Source organism: Myotis yumanensis, unplaced genomic scaffold (assembly GCF_028538775.1).
Source record: "Myotis yumanensis isolate MYYU_CA2020_CCGP unplaced genomic scaffold, mMyoYum1.0.hap1 SCAF_8, whole genome shotgun sequence".
Lineage (NCBI taxonomy): Eukaryota > Metazoa > Chordata > Mammalia > Chiroptera > Vespertilionidae > Myotis > Myotis yumanensis.
Window position 1 is genome coordinate 19,849,326 of NW_027223759.1, and position 21,844 is coordinate 19,871,169.

Below are 21,844 nucleotides of genomic sequence, written 5' to 3' on the forward strand. Positions count from 1 at the left end.
CCGATGGGGGAGTTGGGGCGCTGCCCCCTGTCATGCACAGAGCAGGGCGGATTGGGAGGTTGCGATGCCACCCCTAGTCACGCTCAGGGTACAGCCGATTAGGGGGTTGGGGCACCGCCCCCTGTCACACTCAAGGCAGGGTTGATGGGGAGGTTGCGGCGCCACCCCCTGTCATGCACAGAGCAGGGCTGATTGGGGGTTGGGGCGCTGCCCCCTGTCATGCACAGAGCAGGGCCGATCAAGGGGTTGAGGAGCTCCCCCCTGTCACGCACAGAGCAGGGCCGATCAGGGGGTTGAGGAGCTCCCCCCTGTCACGCACAGAGCAAGCCCATCAGGGGGTTGAGGAGCTCCCCCCGTCACTCACAGACTAGGGCCAATAGGGGAGTTGGGGCCCTGCCCCCTGTCACACACAGAGCCGCAGGGCGATCAGGGGGTTTGGGCGCTGCCCCCTGTCATGCTGATCCCGGTGCCGGCAGGCGTATTACCCTTTTACTATATAGAATAGAGGCCTGGTGCACAGGTGGGGGCCAGCTGGTTTGCCCTGAAGGGTGTCCTGGATCAAGGTGGGGGTCCCCACTGGGGTGCCTGGCCAGTCTGGTTGAGGGGCTGAGGGCCGTTTTCAGGCTGGCGGGTGACTGAAGCTCCCAACCGCTCCTTTTTTTCTTTTTATTTTATTCTGGGCCAGCTTTAGCTCTGAGGCCTCGGCTGCTGAAAGCAGGTTTCTGGCCTTTGTTTACCTTCTGTATTTGATACAATGTTGCGGTCCGGCTGGCTGAAGCCCGGCTGACTAAAGCAGGTTTCTGGGGTTTTGTTTAGCTTCTATATTTGCAACATAGTTGCTTAGAGTTGCAGCTGAGAGGCCAGCAAGTCAGGCGGGGAACGTTGGAGTCCGCCATCACTGGAGCAAGCAAGCCTCCTGTTCGCTTTAAGCTGCCTGGCTGCCGGCCGCCATCTTGGCTGGCAGTTAATTTGCATATCACCCTGATTAGCCAATGGGAAGAGTAGTGGATATATGGCTAATTACCATGTTTCTCTTTTATTAGATAGGATTTGGTAGAAACTCTAATGTTGTTTGGAAGAACAGTTAGTCTAAATATGCAGGAATTTTTTAAAGCACTTTGCCTAGCAAAAGCCTTTTGCTTTCAAGAAATAATATGCTGGAATTTTAGAAGCAAACTCTGAGATGCTGATGATTGTCTCAGGAGGAGTTGTCTGCACCCTCTCTGCCATAATCAGTACTGTGAGGCTGCCAGTACTTGAGAGTATGTCATTCAGCGGCTGTGTTTTATTTCTGTTTGTTACTTTATACAATGGCTTGCTGATATTTCACCCTCTAACTGAGTTGTATCATTCAGGACTCTGCACAGACGCAACCAGTAGAATGTGTGTGGTGGAAGGAAAATTGGTTTATTTTAAGGGATTGGCTTATATGATTGTGGAAGCTGGCAGATCTGAAACTTGTCGGGCAGGCCAACAAGCTGGAAACTCAGGCAGGATTTCTATTTACAGTCGTCAGGCAGAATTTCTTTAACTGATTGGATGAAGACTACCAACATTATTGAGGGAACCTTTACTTCAAGTCAGCTGATTGTAAATGTTAACCACATCTACAGCAACATCTAGTCGGGCGTTTGACGCAGCAGCTGGGCACCATGGCCTAGCCTGAAGGCTTGTCAATCAGTTTTTGCTAAACAAATAGAATTAGCCAATACGAATACTTTAATTTTAGTCACTGTTGCATTAAAATATCTATTATCTAGGTGAGAGTTGAGTACATACTACAGTTTTTGGAAGAAGAAGAGACACTGATCTAAAAGGGTAGTTTTCCTCCCAGAGGTGTCACAGCCCAGTGGATCCAGTACATTAAAGTTAAAGCAGAGAGAAACCTGAAAGGGGATCATATGCTTCTAGTAAATTGTCTGAGGTTTGTTCTGTGTTGCCTCCCCAGGAATTTTTATGTCTGATAATATAGCTATGGAGAGGAATTTCAGTTAATGACTATGTCTGGGGTGGTGTCCTTACATGATTCTAATATCAGCAGAACTGATTTCGGTTGGTTGTAATTCTGAACACCTCATCCTTGACTAGAGAGAAAACATGGTGGACAGTAGAGTCCAGCCCAGTGTTTAGACTCCCCTGTGCATACTCGCTTGTTTGCAAGATGATGATTCTGTACCTACTTCAATGTCATATGAACCTTTGTTTTTCAGGGTGAAGATTTAATCTTTTGTATTAGAAATGTTTTTAAATGGCACCTGTTGGATTTTGAAGAGAAGTGTAGAAGTGAGAGTGTATTTACAGATGATAATGGGGAGAATGACTGAGAGAGATTCTGGCTCATGGCAGCTGGTTCCTTGTGGGTTTTGTTTTTTTCTAATTCTCACCCGAGGATATGTTTTTATTGATTTTAGAGAGAGAGGAAGAGAGAGAGAAACATCGATGTGAGAGAGAATCATTGATCAGTTGCCCCCCGTATGCACCTCAACTGGGGATCAAACAACAACCTAGGTATGTGCCCTGACCGGAAATCAAACCTGCTACCCTTTGGTGCACAGATGCAGTGTTAGTTTCTAGTTCTGCGGAGGGATAGGACTGGAAATTTCTGGCAGGTCTTCTTTTCGGTTTTAATGGGAGAGACATGTGTCAGTTATTTCTCTTAGCCAGGTTAGGGAAGTGTGGTCATTTTTGACTGTGTACTAAAATAGTCATTTATGTTGTCTTTATTACACAAGTGTTTTAAGTTTGGTCATTTTTCAAATAATTAAGGAAACTGGAGTATAATTAGTGAGATTGAAGAGCAATCTTCACAGTGCATTTAAATTCAAGATATTTATAAGTTATTTAAAATTGGCAAGCTGTCAGATTCTTGCTGTTGGTGACCTGAAAGAAAATAATTATCCAGGGGTGTCCATTTTAAATGACTATGAAATTCTAACTTGAACATCTTAAGGAGAGCCATTTCCCCCACTGTATTCTAGAAATGTGTGGATGTTTGGATTCTGTGAGAAATGTAGATAAGTCAGCCATATTGCAGAAATAGAAAGTTCTTCCATGACATAAAGTTAGATATAAGTAGTCACTTTCTTTTAGGTGTACAGATACTCTCACTGCATTTTGAAGCTTCAACAAAAATATTACCACTTTTACATTTGTTTTTATTGTTATTATAACCTGTCAATTCTTTCAGTTCACTTTTTTCTCTTTCTGGTGATTATTCTTAGACATGCCATTGACATTTGATGCTTGGTAAAGTCATAGTGCAGCTCTTGTTGCCTTTCATCCGTCAGTTTATTCTCTGGGCGTGGTAGTGGGTAGGGTGGCTGTTTATCCTGGCAGGTTTCAGGAGCATCTGGGAAGTCCTTTGCTCCAGGCCACAGTCAGTAAAGGGCAGTGCCTTGGGAAAGGTCGGGATAGGCTGGTTCTTACTTGAAGTTTATCTTCTTTATCTTTTTTAGGTTTCTTCTTGCTAACTGTGTTAGGGTGAGAACATGCTTCTCAACCAGGAGACATTTGGCAGTCTAGACACATTTTTGGTGGTTACAACAGAGGGTTCTTTGAGAAATGTAAATAATGTGCTACTGGCTCCCAGTGGGTCAAGTTTTGAAACATCCTACAGTGCACAGGACAGCTCCACAACACGGTATTATCTGGCCCCAAATGTTGATAATGACACTGTCAAGAAGCCCTGGATTAGAAGAATCTAAACAAACCAGATTCTTAACTAAGGCAGAGGACATTGGCTTATGTTGCATAAAATTTTATTCAACTGGAAAGAATCCTAATGATCTCTTAGCTGAGTTTTATTTTTTAAACTGAACACTTACAAGGGAGCCTGATATGTGGAACAGGTAAAGGTGGTGCTCCTCAGTTGATAGGAGTGGCAGATGGAGAGCACCCGTGCCCAGGGGGCAGAACCTGAGAAATAACTGATCTTGTGTCAACTCTGTATTTTATGGATGAAGAAACGTAGGGCCTTGAAAAGTAAAATGATCTGTCTGAGATCTCGTGGTAAGTCATTGCCCAGGAAGCCACTTGTAGGACCATCGCCAGTCCTCCATTCTTTCTACTTCATATTAAAAACAGTGGGAAAGGGGATTAATCCCTATGGCTTGGGATTCAGAGAGGCTGAGCTAGTCTAAATAATTATGTGGTACAAGTTCTATGGTGGGGAGGAGGATTAGCTTTTTAGCACTTGCTTTCTTGCAGCTGCCTAATTTAGCTTTCTTTACTGTTGTTGACATTTATTGCTTTTATACATCTGGACTATGGGTGTATAATCATCTGCTGGTGTTGGAACCAGCCCTATGGAAACCATGTGCCTTTGACTTGGGGATTGGTGAGGGTTTGAGCAGAAGCTGATTGTTAGTTTCTAGTTCTGCGGAGGGATAGGACTGGAAATTTCTGTACAAAGGTTATTGATTCCATTTCTCTGCTTGGGGCCAGGATTGTATTTCTGTGCACTTGACAAGTAACAGTTTATCCATCCCCTAAAGATCTCCGAGTAAGGAGACTCTCGGTAGCCCCAAGTGAGTGATGGTGCTCTGAAGAAGAAGGAGTGTGTCACCCACGTGTCCTTTCTATTTATTTTCTACCTTTTCAGCATCTTGTAGAGGGAAAGAGCACAAGAAAAGATGAGAATTGGTGCCTACCCACTTTGCTGCTTTTATTGAGAAAGCCAGCCCTTCCTTGAATTCTCTGCTCTGTCTCTCCCTCCTTGTCACTGTGCAGCCTGGAAATCACTGGCAGTTTAAACCTCTGATGAGGAGGAGTGATACATGTAAGAGATCAGCCTTGCCTGGGGCTTTGGGGAGGGTAATGGACAGCAGCCCAGCTTTTAGCCATAATTTGCTTACGCAGAAATGTTGAGCAGCTCTATCAGGACACTCAGTTGCAGATGCTCAGCGCTGGATGGAGATGAAAGTTGGTTTGCTGCTGCTCCTCTCTTCCTAGGCATTTGGCCTAGTCTCAGAGATGTGCCATTTGAGTTTAATTATATAGATCTCCATCCTGCTGTGCAGATAGTCCTGTCTCAATTTATCCTCTAATTGCAGCGTGAAAGGGGCTTTGCAGGTGGGAGGGGATGGTAATATGGAGTTTTTAGGGCTATGTGCCAAAAAGCATGAGGGATTTTCTAGTTTCCTCAGTAAGCACCCACCATGGATCAGGTTACTAAGGGGTAATAGAAGATGCAGTGCCCTGTGGAGCCTTTGGCCTGCAGTTTGTCTGTGTTTGAAAGGTGCTGGGCATTTGTGGCAAGACACAGCCCTGCTTTATATTTTCTTCACCCAACCCGATATCTTATCCTTTAACCATTACATTCCTGACACCAGAGAAATGAGAAAAGAAACAAAATAAAAATCCTTTTTAATAGTTATAATAATTAGGAAAATCATAAATAAAAATTAATTTGGGAATCTGCGATAGAGCAGAGTTTAATCTTTAGACATAAACCATCTGCAAATACACATGTAGATTTCTTATTTATCTGTTTTTGGCCCTCAAATATCTTCATTAATAATTAACCAGAATAAATAAATAGAATTAATGGTACGGAAGCTGCATTACAGTTCTGTTCTAGACTGTACCCCTACTGCTAGCATTTTCTATCTCTCCCATTGACTGTAGCACTGAACACAGTCCAATTTAGGGTCAACAAAGGGCGATGGAAAGATCCATAAATGTCTTTAGAAAAACATCAATCCCTTAATCTCTCAGTCAGACTTGAAGATAATGATGGTGGGGTTGCTTTGACTGCGGGTTACAGGTTCAGGGGAGGATGCATGAAAAACGAGCCACCATGGCACAGTCCAGGGTGCTGACGAGGGCACCGCCCAGTTCTGTACATGCGGCCTGCACTGTGCCCATTTGGTTAACTGTGTGAGTTTTTGCCCGTGGGGAATGGAAGGACATGCAGCACTTGCTTTCTAAGATTTGCTATGCACAGCCTAATGTTTAAAGGGTGACTTGTTGAAGAGACATATTTTGAGTCTATAAGTTTTAGGTTTCAGGAGCCTCGATTGTATCCATTACACCATAAAAATAACAGGAATGTACAGAAATATGCAATTCTTGCATATTTTCATGGTGAAGAAGTGAGGAAAGTACAACTACACTGCTCCCTCTTAGGTGGAGGAAAGTATAACTACACTGCTCCTCAAGAGAGCAAGAGTGGGAGGGCAGGTTTGCTCACCACATGCGTGCTCCGTGTACACTGACCCGAGGAATGCTGATGGGATGCTTGCCCACCTCCCACCTCCCACCTCCCACCTCCCCTCTCCTTTTAAAAGCACTCGCTCCTGCAGGCTCATCTCTGCTGCCATTTTAAGTACTCACGCTGCCAGAAGATCACTTCTCGTGTTAGGATAGATAAGTGGTTGATAAAACCTAGCTCTTGGATGTGATTACCATGTGCCTTGAAGAAAAAGAGTCCCCCCTGCTATCTCTCAGAGGGACAGGATGAGAGAGCAGGGGTGTTCAAATCGTTTTCAAGGGCTCTCATTACCCTTTTAAAGTCTGAGTTTTATTACCAGATCTTTGCAGACTTCGGTTTGGGCCCTGGCTTTGCTGTGGCTCTGCCTCTCAGAAACTGCAAGTCTGGAGCGTGGCTGCTGAGCAAACGGGTACGGGAGAAGTTTTCTCATCCACTTCAAACAGTGACTAACACAATGGATTTCCAGAAAATGAATTGAATAACCTCCAAGCTCACCTATTTATTTGTTTTACATCATTGATAAGAAATTCTTCCTTTTGCCTCTTTTGCCCACAGAGGAGAGGAGTTGGAGAATAGTGGGTTATAATCTGTAATTCTAACCCTTCATTTTTATGATCCCTTCAAAGGAGACAAAGACATACTGGTTTAGGGCGTTTGGTTCTTTTCTTAACCCTAATGACCCCGCACATCTCCTCTGGGAGCACAGGTGGGAACATCAGGCATCTTCCCTGCCTGACGTGGGACTCCACAGGGTCACTGTCTCCCTCTTCACAGGCACTTTCTCAGTGACTAGTTAGTGTGGACAGTTCAACCTCAGAATTAGTCTTTCACCCAGAGACAGACACAGGAGCAAATATCGAGATGATGCTTCTTGGGAGCCATCAGGAACAGGTCTCAGGTTTGCCTGTGGCCCTGCTCGCGGTTTGTGTCTTCATCTCAAGAGGAGGAATGTCATTTTGGTATCATAACTGCTTTTATATTCACAGTTTCTGGCCCCTAAAGAAAATCCAAATGAAGAGAGAGCAGCCCTCTTTGAAGAAGGTGGTGATGTGGATGATTTAGTAAGTACTTTCACACAAACGGGCTAATCTTGGAAGTCGTCTAACCTGTGAGTGTAGCACAGAGGCCGCTGGTCATAGCCTCGTTTCTTACTTGTGCTTTCATTCCTAACACACCGGAAGCTCCCACACTGTTATTTGTTGCCATCATAGATTTAATCGGGTGATTTCATAGTGGGAATCCCTGTGCTCAGTGGTTTTAGTCACATAGTTTATCCAGTTTAATCCTCCTCTTTGAAGGACTAAGAGAGCTGGGGAGGCTATTCCTGTGGTAGCAAAATGACCCAGTTCCTGAAATTGCTCTCAGCCTAAGTAAGCGATACAGCATGCGATTTGTGTAGGTTGACGAATAAAAACCAGCCTTTAAGATGCCTGATTCTTAAATGTTCTCACTTAACTTAATGTAAACAAAACAGGCTGGCAGGCATCTGGGGGTTTCTGGACCCCATCCCATTGCGGTGCCAGGGGGCTGGGTACAGGTGTTGGCCTCTGTGCCCATCTTGCAGGTGTGGGAACTTTCTGCCTTTAAGGCTCACGTGACATGGCCGTCCAGTAACAGCTGTCAGCTTTACATGGAGAAGCTCTTAGCATTATAATGGGGAGATACTTGGTATTTAACTCCTGAAATAGTCAGTGGTGGACTAGAATGCACATCCGTGTGTGTTGCCAGCGAAGAGAACCATCGTCATTAAACTCACCAGAGCAGAAGTGGCCTGCAGTGGCCTGGCTCCTTTCTGAACATGTTGTTCCTGTTGCAGCTGGACTTGATTTAGGTCCTGGACGTGTGGGGATCAACACGAATCGTCATTACTGTCGTGCTGGGACCTCTACACAGAACAGCCTGGAGGGACCGAAGCTCTGGAGACAGTCTCTGAGGTTGTGCGGAAGGAACCTCCTAATTCTTCCTGTAATGAGCACATACACATGAGGGATGTTTAGACCCGTACAGGTTTATAAAGTGTCCTTGTTTTCTGATTGGTGTGTTGTTGCTTGTGGTCTTACTGATCTCCGTATATAGCACATGCGCTTTGAAGTTTCTGGAAATGGGCTTTCTCCTGACCTGGGGTGTTGGTAAGGGTGGCAGCCCTCATGAAGCTCTCTCATCGAGACCACGGCAGGGCCCTCGCTGAGTTTCTCAGTCCTCGCAGGAGGTGTGGTCCATCGCCTGGTCCTCTCAGCAGTCACAGCTCATGCTGATCATTGATGCCCTTTGTTTCCTATAACAGAAAGCTGGGTTTGGAAAGCCATGGGTAGGGTAGGTCCTACCCATATCTGTTTTTATGTAAGCCTTTTATTCCCACAGTACTTTGGCTGTCTGTGCAGGTGGTTTTCTGTAAGCAGGTGGGAGGGGAAGCAGTCTCCTGCATACCCATTCTAAGCAGCAAGTGACGGTGTCCTCACGGAGAAAAGACGCTCTTTCTGCCCTCTGACATGTTAGTGACCACCCCACCCCCCAAAAAAAGAAATTTACCACAGCAGTTAGGATTTTATCATTTCACTAGAGGCCCTGTGCACAAAATTCGTGCATGGAGAGGGGGCAGGGGAGGGGGAAGGTGTCTCTCAGCCTGCGCCCTCTCACAATCTGGGACCCTCAGGTAGGGTCCCTAGGCCTGGCCAGCGATCAGGGCCTATCGGGCTTTCCTTCCCCTGGCTGCCGGCAGCTGGCCCTGCCCCCACCGCTGCCACTGCTTGCCATCTGTGCAGCACTGCCGCCCCCCCCCCCCGCCCCCCAACTCCCCACCACCCAGTGCCTCCCTCTGTGGGAGACAGGCATGGGGTGCCATCACTTGGCTGGCCTGGGCCTCCCTCTGCGGGGTGATTGCTGGCTGGCCCTGCACACCTGCCACAGCGTCGCTGGCCGGTGGCCTGGGCCTCCCTCTGAGGGGTGATTGTACATCCTGTGTGAGTGGAAAGGGTCAGGCTGCTGAATTGTAAAGAAAGAATCTGTGTCTGCATTTATTGAGAATGTGGATATGAAACAAACTGTAGAGTGTTCCATAAATGTTACCTATTATTGATATGTATGTGTCTTTGTGTCCTATATGAATTCTTACATTTTGAGGAAAAAGACCACATGCACGGGCAGTGTCTGGTCCCAGACATGTGGCCTTTTTTTTTATGTTGCCTTTATGGCATTGTGTGGGGCACTGCTTCACCGTGACACACCCTTCCCTCTACCTCCTGCCTCAGCCATGTCCCTCTTGGACCCTTTGAAAGCGCTTCCAATCAGCCACCTCCTGTCTTCTGCAGCCCCCTGCAGAGCTCTTACCTGTGTTGCCTTTGCCATGGGGCAGGAAACCCCATCAAGCCAGGTAACCACAGAATGAAACAGTAACCTCCAACAACGCAGAGGGAAGTGTCCGTCCAGTCCTGCCTTGTATATGTCTATTCTGACTATTTAGGGCCGTGTAATGAAGGACTCTTGAGACTAGAGTCAGTGGAGGACCCCCGAGCCCCACTTTCTTCCTGGTGAGATAATATGATGAAATGATGCTAACTCCAGTAAGGTAGTGTTGAGGATATAAAAAAAGAGAGGAGCTAACCTTGTATATTAGTATAGAACAGCAATTTTCAACCCTTTTCATCTAATTGCACACATAAAATAATTACTAAAGTTCTGCAGCACACCAAAAAGTATACTTTTTAATAATATATATGTCAATATGACCAAAAATAGGTATAATTTTGATTCATTCACACCACATGGCTATTGTCTTTTTTTTTTTTACAATCTAAGGGAAAGGAGTTCAGTGCCCCTGATTAAATAGTCAGGTATTGCATGTTTTAAAAATCCCTGTGGTACACTGGTGGAAAATTGCTGGTATAGCAATTCATTTCTGGGAGGTCCCAAAGACCCAAAAGCTCCATCCCTCCACTCCTTGGTTCTGGTTCTGAAGTACACCCATCTCATTGCTATAGCTCATGGCTTTGGTCCTTGTTAAAATGAAGTCACTCCTAATAAATATATCCTACAACCCCCCAAAAAACAATCAGAAAGAATGTATGTACCCCTGTTTTCATAGCAGCATTATTTGCAACTAGAGGCCTGGTGCATGAAATTCGTGCATGGGTAGAGTCCCTAGGCCTGGCCAGCAATTGGGGCCGATCTGTGGGGCGACCAGTGGGGTGATTGGGGGGGGCCTCCCAGCTGGCACCCAACGTGGCTGACCTGGGGCCTGTGGGCTGGGGGCAGCTCCTGCATTGAGCGTCTGCACCCTGGTGGTCAGTGCATGTCATAGCGATCGGTCGTTCCTCTGTTTGGTTTATTTGCATATTAGGCTTTTATTATATAGGATAGCTAAAATTTGGAAATAGCTCAAGTGCCCATTATTAGATGAATGGATAAAAAAGCTGTGGGATATTTACACTATGGAATACTATGCAGCTGTAAAATAGAGTGACATCTTACCCTTTGGGACAGCATGGATGGACCTGGAAAGTATTATGCTAAGTGAAATAAGCCAAACTGAGAAAGACAAATATCACATGATCTCACTTATTTGTGGAATCTAATGAACAAAATGAATTGACCAACAAAATAAGACTCAGGGAGGCATGACAAGACATACCTCGATGTAGGGTTGGGGGGATGAGAAGAGTTAAACCAAAAAACTTCTATACTTATATGCATAGCCCATGGACACGGGCAATAGGGTAATGAAGACCTGGGGCTGGGAGGAGGGATGGAAAGGGGGGGAGGATGGGAGATATTTGTAATACTATCAACAATATATACATATATATATATAAAATAAATATAATAGTTTAACCTGTTATCAGGTATTTATCCTTTAGTGTGGATGCTGGCTCCAGGGCGAGTTTTGTTCCAGGGCAGTAGGAGAGCCCTAAGCCTGAGAAGTGAAGAACAGGCACAGGATTTCCATAGACCAAAGGCAAACTTGATGGTTTTCTAGGTGATGAGGTCCCTACTGTGGTTTCATTCAAGTGAAAAGCCCACGTTGGATCTCACACTGCCATCCCAGGACAGTGGGCGCACAAATCAGACAGACATGGTGTCTCTGTCTTCCCAGAGGTAGTGGAGGCTCCTCAGAGCTTGCAACTTTCCTTTTCCTCTGGGTCCTGGCATAGAGAGGAGCACAACTTGTCACAGACAGTTGGGACCAAAGTAGCCTTGTTTATGACCAAGAACGCACCAACATCCCCTAAATGCAGGGCTCTGCACACGGCTGGAGCCTCTGAGGCCTGGCCTCCCACCCTTGCTTCACACTCAACTGGCAAGACAGGACGACAAGCACATCGCATGCAGATGGAAGTGGGGAGTTCCTGAGCACGGGTCCAAAAAGGGGGAAAACCCTCTTCTAAGGAATGTTCCCCTGCTGCACTTGGGAACTTGAGGATCTGGCCCACCCCTCGCTTCCACTTAATTCTAGTGGGCTTCCCAGGAGGAGACTCTACAGGGAACCTAAGGCGGGAAGGAGATGGGACCGGCCTGGAAGACCCTGCTCTCCCTGGTGTCCCTCTCTCTAAGATCCATCAGGAAAGTTGGGCTGGAAGATGCTCCGAATAATTGCTTTTCTGCCCTGAGATGGCGCCTCCATCGCCGTCAGAGTTTTAATTAATCACGCCAGCAGATGGGCTGTCATGGGCCCCAGCAGCCAGGGTAATGAACTCATTTATTATCAGGCTCTGTCAGTGGGACGCCGTCTCGGCTTCTGGGAAAAGAAGAGGCTCCTGACACCAGAGCCCAGGATACGTGCAGTTTGGGGAAAATCTGTGGAAATGTTCTCATTTCATACCATGCACTGCCTTGCAAGAAGAGAGGGAAGGGGACTGTGACTCAGTCCAGAGCAAGAAGCCGTGATGGGGCTTTCAGTGGTGCTGGAGGTTGGCTTGGCCCTCTGGTACCCGCTTCACCCACCTGTCTCAGGAAGCTAGGGTGACACGGAGGGAGCCATGGCATGCGTTCTTAAGCAGGGGATGGCGGGATGCTTTGACACCAGTTCTCAGAGGTCCAAGGTCATGTGGATGCATTGCTGGATTTTGTGCCCTGTCTTGTCTCATTCATCCCAGTTATAAGTGGCACGAGTTTAATAAATGCTACATTAATGGAAGAATGGATAAGTAAATAGTAAGTGTGGGGTGCTCCACATAGAAGCCACCACGATGAAGGGAGGAAAAGCTTTTATTGAGCCCAATCAAGGTCCGAGGTTCTAAGCAGCACCTGCTGTAGGGCCCTGGATCTTATAGACAGTTCTTGCTTTGGGGATTACAGTGGACTATGTCAGGACTAGGTCAGCCAGGACATGTAATAAGCATGGTCACTCTAGTATGAGAGGCCGGGGGATGGGCCAGAAGGACAGTATGCACACCTGGTCTGTCCCCTCGTTGGCTGAGGAGGCTGAGACCAGCACAGTGGAAGGCTCATCTAAGGCCGTTCAGCTAAAGTCCAGCCGTGGGCAAACTATGGCCCACGGGCCGGATCCGGCCCATTTGAAATGAATAAAACTAAAAAAAAAAAAAAAGACCGTACCCTTTTATGTAATGATGTTTACTTTGAATTTATATTAGTTCACACAAACACTCCATCCATGCTTTTGTTCTGACCCTCCGGTCCAGTTTAAGAACCCATTGTGGCCCTCGAGTCAAAAAGTTTGCCCACCCCTGAGCTAGACAGTAGGCCAGGTGGGCCTGGCACTCAGGTCTCCTGACTCCTGCCCCCTATTCTTTCATTGTTTCCAGGCCACCTGAAGCCCCTTTCACAACCTGCTCACCTGTCACTCAAGGCAGCCTGTTCTTGTCCAGTTGGCCTGGGTCCCCTGCTATGTTTATCCTGCCCTTTGGGGTGGCATTTATGTTTTGTTTACAGAGCAGAATCCCTTTTCTCCTTCCACTGCTCATGTGGGGGCGCCTTTGTTGTGGCCTGAACTCTGGGGATGGGATTGGGCGGTGAGCCATGCCTGCTGCCCTGCAGGGGCCTCCTCACTTGTGCAAAGGACAGGTGTCTGCTGTACTCTGGGCTGTGGGTCTCCCTCTCAACTGGGCAGTCAACAGAGTAAACAGGACTGTTTGGGAGGGCCTGATCCTTGGAGCACATCCTCATGAATGTTTACTGGTGTGGAAAAGGGATAACGTGCCCTTATTCTCTACTATGAAACCAGAAACTCTACAAGAGCTAGGCTTCCCCCTTAAATGGCACAGTGGAGTGAACTGCTAACAATTTTATTTGCACTTTAAGAACGATAGCAACTACACAGCACTGGTTGTGCCAGGTCCTGACACAAGGCAGGGGCACGGGGTGAAATTTTCAAGCTCACCCAAGCAGTAAGGGGTGCAAGCCAGCTTAGATTTAGGTTAGTCCAGCTTCCAAATCTGTGCTCTTAGCCACCTTACTGCGTGGTCTCCTCAGGAAGGCAACTCGGGCTGCACGGTTATTTTTCCCTAGCTCCTGGCAGAGGAGAAATGGACCGCTGGGCTTCTGAAGGTTGGCTCCTCAGAAGTACCTTCACACACTGAGACTGGACCATTGGAGAACAGAATGAATGCTTAGCATTTCAAAGGCTCTTCAAAACCAGGAAGAGGCTTACAGGTTGCAGGTTCCTGCAGGTGGGTGCCGGAATCTGCCCTGGCTCAGAGCCCTTAGAGAGGAAGTGGCTGTGTGTGTGGCTGAGAGACTGGACCCAGGAGCAGGGCAGGTGTTGCAAGGGGCCAGGTAAGAAAAGAGTAAATAAAGCAATAACGCTGCTGGCCTTAGGAAATACACAGCCTGTCTGTGTGTGGTCTGTTTTGTAGAGACACGTACACAGAGAGCTGGGTCTCCACAATGAAAAGCAATGACACACGTGTGATGACAAATGAAACTTGAATCTTGCCCTAGCTGGTTTGGCTCAGTGGATAGAGCGTCGGCCTGTGGACTGAAGGGTCCAGGGTTTGATTCTGGTCAAGGGCATACTCCTGGGGGGCAGGCTTGATCCCCAGTAGGGGGCATGCAGGAGGCAGCTGATCAATGATTCTCATCATTGATCTCTCCCCCTCCCTTCCTCTCTGAAATCAATAAAAATATTTTTTTAAAAAAACACCCTTGAATCCTCATTAGTGGCAGGGGCCAGCCAGTAGTAGGTAGTGGTAAGGACTGCGTCCACTGTAGCACACACCCCTCTGAAAGGGACTGTTGCTACTCAGTGGTAGCCATGTAGGAATCCAGACTGAGTGTCATCCTATTTAAAAAACTTTTGAGGCATTATAAATATCAATTTTTATGTTAAATATCCTGATTTTTCAAGATGGGCTCAAAAGTTTGAAATTTTAAATTCACTTGTTACCCCTGAGGTATGACTTGATGAACCCACTGTGGAGGGTGGTGTCTTCTGGTGTTACTTGAGGTCAAGTTCAGTGTGAACCAACAGCTCCAGCTGGGAGAGGCCCAGTACCCCACCAGGCCCTGCATGGCACACAGGGACAGTGGCAGGTGGCCGTGGAGCCAGACAGATCCCCTTTTAGGACTCTGTAAGACCCAGGGACAAGGAGGACCTCCCCAAAGGGTGACACTGTCGTTTAGCTTATAGGTGGCTTTAACCTAAATTGAAGGATTCAAAGGGAAGTGCCCTTTCCTGGTGTCCTACGTGAGATAGAGCCAGTAGTTTATACCACTTACAACGGTTTGATTTTATCCCCCACAACAGCCCTGAGAGCTAAGAAACCACCACATGTTTACAGATTCACATGGGCTGCCTAGCTTAAAGGAATACAGTAAATAGGATAGTAAATATCTGCCCAAGTACATGTCACCAGACAGACTGTATCCTTGGCTCACCACTCAATAGCCATATGGTTTGGAGCAACTTTGAGCTCCTGGGTCTCCATTTCCTCATCTCTGTTATAAGTATGAGATAGTGACTATTAGCTGTGCTGTAGGATGGAATTATTTAATGTGCAAAAAGTACTTAGCATGATGCCTCTCTCCTAATGAGAACTCAATAAATGTTAGCCGTCTCTGCTCTTTCCACATCCAAATCCTCAGGTGTCACAGCCCACGGAGCCATTATTTAAGGTGCGCCAGAAATGTCAAATGTACACTGGACTTCAAAGTCTCGGGATGAAACTGAGAACATGAAATACCTCATCAGTACTTTATACACTGAGTGACCAGATTATTATGACCACCTGACGTTTCTAAGCAAATTAGCTATAAGTATCGTTACTGATCAAGTTCATCCTATCATGTTGATGGCGTATCCCAATGGAGATGGCTTCTTCCGACAAGACAATGCGCCATGCCACCGTGCTCGTATTGTGCAGGAGTGGTTTCAAGCACATGAGGGAGACTTTACCTTGCTTAGGTGGCCCCCACAATCACCAGATCTCAATCCAATTGAGTATTTGTGGGATGAAGTTAAAAGAGCCATCAGGCAGCTGGTTCCACAACCATCAAATCTCACTCAACTGGACAGTGCTATTCATCAGGCATGGTGTCAGATTCCTCAAATCACCTTTCAACATCTCGTAAAGTCAATGCCAAGAAGAATCGCCGCAGTATTGAAGGCAAAAGGTGACTCAATGAAGTACTGATGGAGTGGTCATAAAAATCTGGCCAGTCATAATAATCTGACCACTCAGTGTATATTATATTGGTTATATGTTTAAATAATACCTAGGGTATATTGGGTTAACAAACATCATTGAAATTAATTTTACCTGTTTTTTTTTTAACCTCTTTTAATGTAGCAACTAGAAAGTTTAAAATTATAGCTGTGGCTCCCCTGAAATTCCTCTTAGACTGCATTGGTCTGGAACAGCCGTGGGCAAACTACGGCCCCGCGGGCCGGATCTGGCCCGTTTGAAATGAATAAAACTAAAAAAAAAAAAAAGACTGTACCCTTTTATGTAATGATGTTTACTTTGAATTTATATTAGTTCACACAAACACTCCATCCATGCTTTTGTTCCGGCCCTCTGATCCAGTTTAAGAACCCATTGTGGCCCTCGAGTCAAAAAGTTTGCCCACCCCTGGTCTGGAACCTAGAATAATGCCTGACACAGAGTGGGCCCTCAGGAAGTACATGTTGAATGAATGAATGAATGAATGAATGAATGACTAGTTTTCACAGATTCCTCGGGCCTTTGTCTTCTCCCTTGAGCCATGTGCCCTCCCTCTGGCTCCTGTACCCCTAAATAAAAGGTTTCGGAACAATTCACTTTGAATCCACTTTGACCACCACAGACTCTCAGCAATCATTCATCATTAGACAATCCTCCCGCTCCCATACCCCAAGTCACAGGGGACAGAGGCCCCAAGAGATGGAGGGCCTTGAGGAGTACATGGTCAATGATAGAGCAGAGAGTGGAACCAGAACGTCTGCCAGAGCAGAGGCACTTAGACACGACCTAGTTTTTCCAGTGAAGGCCTTGATTTTTATCAACATCTTCATAGAGGCAAGTGGAAATCCTCAGGGTTGGTCAGGGTAAGTGGTCACATGGCTACTAGACAAAACGAATTCTCAGGAGACTGCCATCCCTCCCTCTGAAACCTTGACCTTCAAATTACAGCCAAGTCTAGCCCCACCACCCACCTCTCTCGGAAGCATTGAGGTTGCAGCCCTTGAATGCAGAAATCAACAGTGCTGTCATTTGGGGCATTCTGTTCATGGCTTTAAGTAAAAGGGCCTTGGGGTATCCTTGTAATAGTGATAATAGTATTGAAAAAAGCCAAAAGAGTTGGCAATAGCTCTTTGGAAGTCTCTGAAATCGTTAATATTATTGATCCAGAGAGGCTGCCAGTTGGCACTTGCTGGGTTGTTTTTCTCTCTCAGTTCGCTAATTCAATTTCTCTCTCTCTCTCTCTCTCTCTCTCTCTCTCTCTCTCTCTCTCTCTCTCTCTCTCTCTCCTTCTCCCCCTTACTCCTCCCCCCCTCCCTCCCTTCCTCCCTCCCACCACCACAGTGCAGAGAGTCAGGGCCTAGGGAACCATGTGCTAGTTAATAAAAGGTTTCGGAACAATTCACTTTGAATCCATTAAATCCAAATGTGTGACAGTTACATAATGTCATAAACACTTACTAGTACAGGGAGGAGGGCCAAGAAAGGCAAATGACACGGACCAAGATACACAGGAGTGGTGAAAAATGTAAGACAAGTGTGTGTGTTTTGTTTGTTTTTCCAGTGCTGATCACTTTCTAGAGCAGATCAGACCTAGAAGCCAGGCCTTGCAAGTCACAGACACTCCACAGCTCACTCCCCAGATGCTTGGAGGCCCAAACGGAGGAGTAAGTCTTCATTCTCACTCTTGAGAATCTGAGAGTCTGGGGAAGAAGAAAGAACTGCAACCCTAATTAATGTTCAAGGTGTTCAACTCAGACCAAAGCAAGTCAGCAACTAGCCACCACTGGATAGGGCTGTGGGCATATGTAACAGAGGCTGCTGGGGACGTTGGTACTAGCACAAAGTAGAACTATGTCAAGGTGGAAGAGGATGTCTTTGGCTGGAGGAAGGATGGAGACTTTCGATTTGGGAAAGGCACCTGAAGCTCGGAGGCATGGTAAGTGCAGGCGCGTACGCTGATTGTCCTTGCTGGTGACCAAACAGAGCACTTGGGTGAGGAATGACCTTGAAGTTGCATTTTAGACTTAGTCTTTATGCAAGGTGGCAGCAGACATCCTTTGGGTCATGGCTGTTGTTGGTGCCCTTGCCATCTTTCTTAATCAGCAGTTTTTCAATAAAACTGAGCTTTCTGTTTGTTCTCAGGGGCTCCTGTGGATGTTTCCCCAGAGCTGGGAGGGCTGAGCTGTGGGCACGAGGTTTGGCCAGCTCCCTGAAAAAACGTCCACCTGCTGAGAGCTCCAGTTGTCTCCCTGCCATCGTGATGAACGTGACACAGAGCACAAAAGAGGGCAAGTGGAAGAATGAATTGAAATAAAGGAAATGAAGCAACCTGTGAAAAACCAGCAAACAAGCCTACATCAGCAGTGAAAGTCAATGAGGCAAACACCATCTGGCCCTGAAAATGAATGGAGCAGAAAAGGATGGCCTCGCCTCCCGGGGATTGGTGCTCTGCTGGGTGCAGAGTCGTGTCCATGCCTGCCTGAGACTAGCCTGGGTCAGGCGCGCAGGTGAGGGTGGGCAGGTGTTAATACATTTCTGCAGAGCAAGATGTTGGACAGACTTTTCCCCCTTGTAATATATCAGGGCACAGTTTCACCTAATGGAAACTCTTCAGCAGGAAGGCGTTAGAGTAGCTGCTTCATTTCCATCCCCACGCAGAGCAGAATTCAGGGATTTGAATACAGTGGAGTTGTCCATGAGAGCAGTCTGATCACTTGCACTCATTCACTCATTCAGTCCTGCATTCATCCATCCTCCCATTCATCATCCCTCTCTCCCTCTCCTTTATGCCACCACTGCTTTCGTCCATTGCTAGGGTCTCCTGCCTGACCCACCTGCCTCCCTCTGAGCTCTCATCCCTACACATGACCACCAGAACCTCTTTTAAAGCTCGAAGCTGCTGTGATCCCTCCTGATAGTCAATAACTCCCCACTGCTCATATGCAATACCCCCCACAATGGAACTGTTCCAACCAGCTGACCTCATCTCTTGCCGCACCATCCCTCCCCACACCCTGACCTACATTCCGTTCGTCCCCACTAATGATCCACATTGTTTCTCGCTTTGGAGTCTTCTCTTATGCAGGTCCCCATCCTGGAACATCTTCCCTTTTGTTTTCTCCCACTTTCCCTCACCTATATGCTTGCTGATATTACTTAGAAGACCAAGCTATGAAAATGTGCAGCTATACCTCGCAGTGCAGAGAGTGTAGTTGACAATGCCCCAGCTGCTGCCCTGCTGGGTCTGCCACCATATTCATGTCGAAGCCGTGGCTCCTGTGGGCTGCTCTCAGGCCACGCCTGAGCATGGTGGGCCCTGCCCAATAAGATACGAGATTCTGCCAATGGGTAGCTTTGGTCCAAGGACTCCCCATTGGTCTGACCAAACCTTTCTTGGAACTGCCCTGCAGTCTGAGACGCTTCCTATCCTCTCCTCCTTTCCCACAGGTATCAGGCATGCAGTGTGGTCTGAGGGCTCTTCTGCCTTCTGCTCCCTCCACCGATAAATCCCTCACATGTCTAACCCTCTCTTTGCATCTGCTTTTCCATGAACCTGAACCTAGCACCACCTCTTTTTGAAGACTTTCCTAACCTTCCTTGTAGAATTGAACCCTCTCTCCTTCCCACCATCCTCTCTACCTTATATGTACTTTTCATGATTGCACCAATAACTTCACTATAATTGTCTGTTTATATGGCTGGCTCCATTTCCTAGAGTGTAGACTCCATGAGGCCAGTGAGTCCACTGTCTAACCTGTCTTACTTGTCTTGTTAACCTCATTGCCTAGTGTAGTGCCTGCTATATTCGGGCACATATACATGTTTCTGAAATGAATGAATAATTGATCTGTGTATCCATTGATCAGTTCCTGTTGTTCTAGACCACGTGGTAGGAGCAGAGGATAGAGTATTAATGGATGAGACTCCCTGCCTTTAAGGCACTCTGTGGCTGTTTGGTGGATTAGCATACAGGTAACTATAAGTGAGAATGGAATAGCTGCTATCAAAATGGTGCTATCAAAATGAAATAAAGAGGAAGGTGTGATTACTTTACAGGGGGTGGTGGAGGAAGGAGGATGCATCAGGAAAGGCTTCCTAGAGAAAGCCGTGTTTGGACTGGGGCCTGTGGAAGCTGTAGGACTTATGCACAGACACTATGAGAGGAGGTGCCTAGGCCAGAGACTGCCCACACAAGGGCACAGAGGGTGACGTCATGAGGGCTATTTGTTAATTTCATTATGAAAAATTTCCAGTACGCACAGATAAAGAGTGTGTCGCTTGTTTTACCTTCCCTTTTGTGGTTGCTGCCGGAGAAGGCTTTGTTCGTTTGATGTTTGTTTACTCTGCCTGATTACCTCGTGTCTCCATCTGCTTCAGAGCCCCCACTATGTCTGTTTGAGTCTCTCCACATTGTCAGTCCCCTTGACTGACTTTGCAGATTCACATCTGGCAGGCTCTGAGGCCAGGAAGATGCCTGGAGGTTTTAGGCATTTGGCTGGACAGGCAGGAGCCTTCAGTGACTATCTCCAGCTGACAGGTCCCTGGGCAGAGGACTGACTGGCTCCTGAGCCTGGGGTGAGCATGGGGAGGGGATGCTGGCAGCAGACACCGTGTACACTGTCATCTGCTGCTGGAAGGCATCAAATGGCTGCTGCCTAGGGAGGTGGGAGAGAGAGGTAGGACAGAAAGGGGACAGAACCAACTGCCTGCAGCCTGGATGCTGCTGGCTCTGTGCTGGCCAGCTTTGCCTGCAGCTTCTTTTGGACACACGCAGAGCTGGGCTGGCGGGTGGCACTCTCACCGATGATGCCTGGCTGCAGCTGCACTCCGTGCCTCTCAGCAGGCAGCTCCTCCCCAATGTGTTGGCAGCAAGAACTCAATCTCCGGGAGCTCCAGGGGCTGCTTCAGAATCACTCTGGTCTGGAGGCCTGTGGAGACCAGTGAAGGTGTGGGAGGCCAGGTCTTCAGTACAACTTGAGACCTTCTTCCCTGCCCTTGCCCTCCCTCTGGTAGATCGGCAAATAAACTCTCAAGTGTAAATTTCCTTATCATGGGAACACAGAAACGTGGAAGCACCCATGAGTCCTCTATTCCACCCCTGTAGGGCTGCCCCTCCTTCAAAGAAAAGTTCTTAGGAAAGATGAGCGAGGACCTCCTCCAAGTAAAGAGCTTTTAATCATTGTTTTCAATGGTTACTCAATGTACCACTCGATATATGTACCATAATTTTGTTAATTACATAAATATTACATGAATTCATTCTGATTATTAAAATGCTTACCACGTAAACAGATATTTCCACTGCACATTCCCTTAACCTCATCCTGTCCCAGAAATAAGTAGCTTGAATCAGTTGGGTGGTATCAGTTGGGTGCCAGGGGTCCAGGAGGGTGCTGAGGGCTTCACTTCTCATCAGGGTGGGCGTGGGCAAGAGGAAAGCCTTTGCCCAGTGGATTCTTGTCCTCATGATGGGCTGGGTGAGGAGTAGATAAGAAATGCTAGAGCAGGAAAGAGGCAGCATGAGGAAGGACAAGTGGATGCTTGGTCAACCAGCTGGCCATCAACCCAGTGTAGCCCAAACCCCAGACTCAGATCTGGGGTGAAGCCAGTCCTAGATCCTCACCACTTAGAGTTGTCTTAAAGTGTCACCCAATTGTCCATAGCACCCCAAGCACTTCCCACATGCCATTTTTTCAATAGGGTGGATGGAGATGTCGGGGAAGAAGGCTTCAGACCCTTGCACCACTGCTACAGGATCAGACCCTTACAGGCAAAAGTCATCCTTGCTTGCTGATTATTCATGGATAAACAGGTAATTTGAGAAAAGGTGATGAGGAAGAATGCATAATGTGTCCTGTCCCTCCTTTTTCTTATCCCTGCAACACTGAACTCTGCTTACGAAGCACATCATGACGCTTAGGAAGTGGTATCTTTGTGTCCAGACCATGCCCCTGTCCTCTGCTGTACATGTTGGATCTCATACGTAAAATAAATAGAAGTAAATTATCTCATAAAAATT

The 21,844-nt window shown here is 47.0% G+C and overlaps 1 protein-coding gene across 1 annotated transcript in view; it reads left to right on the forward strand.

The window, feature by feature from the left end:
• XRCC5 (X-ray repair cross complementing 5) overlaps nucleotides 1–8,244 on the forward strand; it is a 79,271-nt gene extending 71,027 nt beyond the window's left edge. The window contains exons 20-21 of the mRNA XM_070422086.1: nucleotides 7,198–7,272; nucleotides 8,028–8,244. Of these exons, the coding sequence (XP_070278187.1) occupies nucleotides 7,198–7,272; nucleotides 8,028–8,042 (90 nt within the window). The 3' untranslated portion in view covers nucleotides 8,043–8,244. The remainder of the gene's footprint in view (nucleotides 1–7,197; nucleotides 7,273–8,027) is intronic.
• The last annotated feature ends 13,600 nt before the right edge of the window (nucleotides 8,245–21,844 follow it).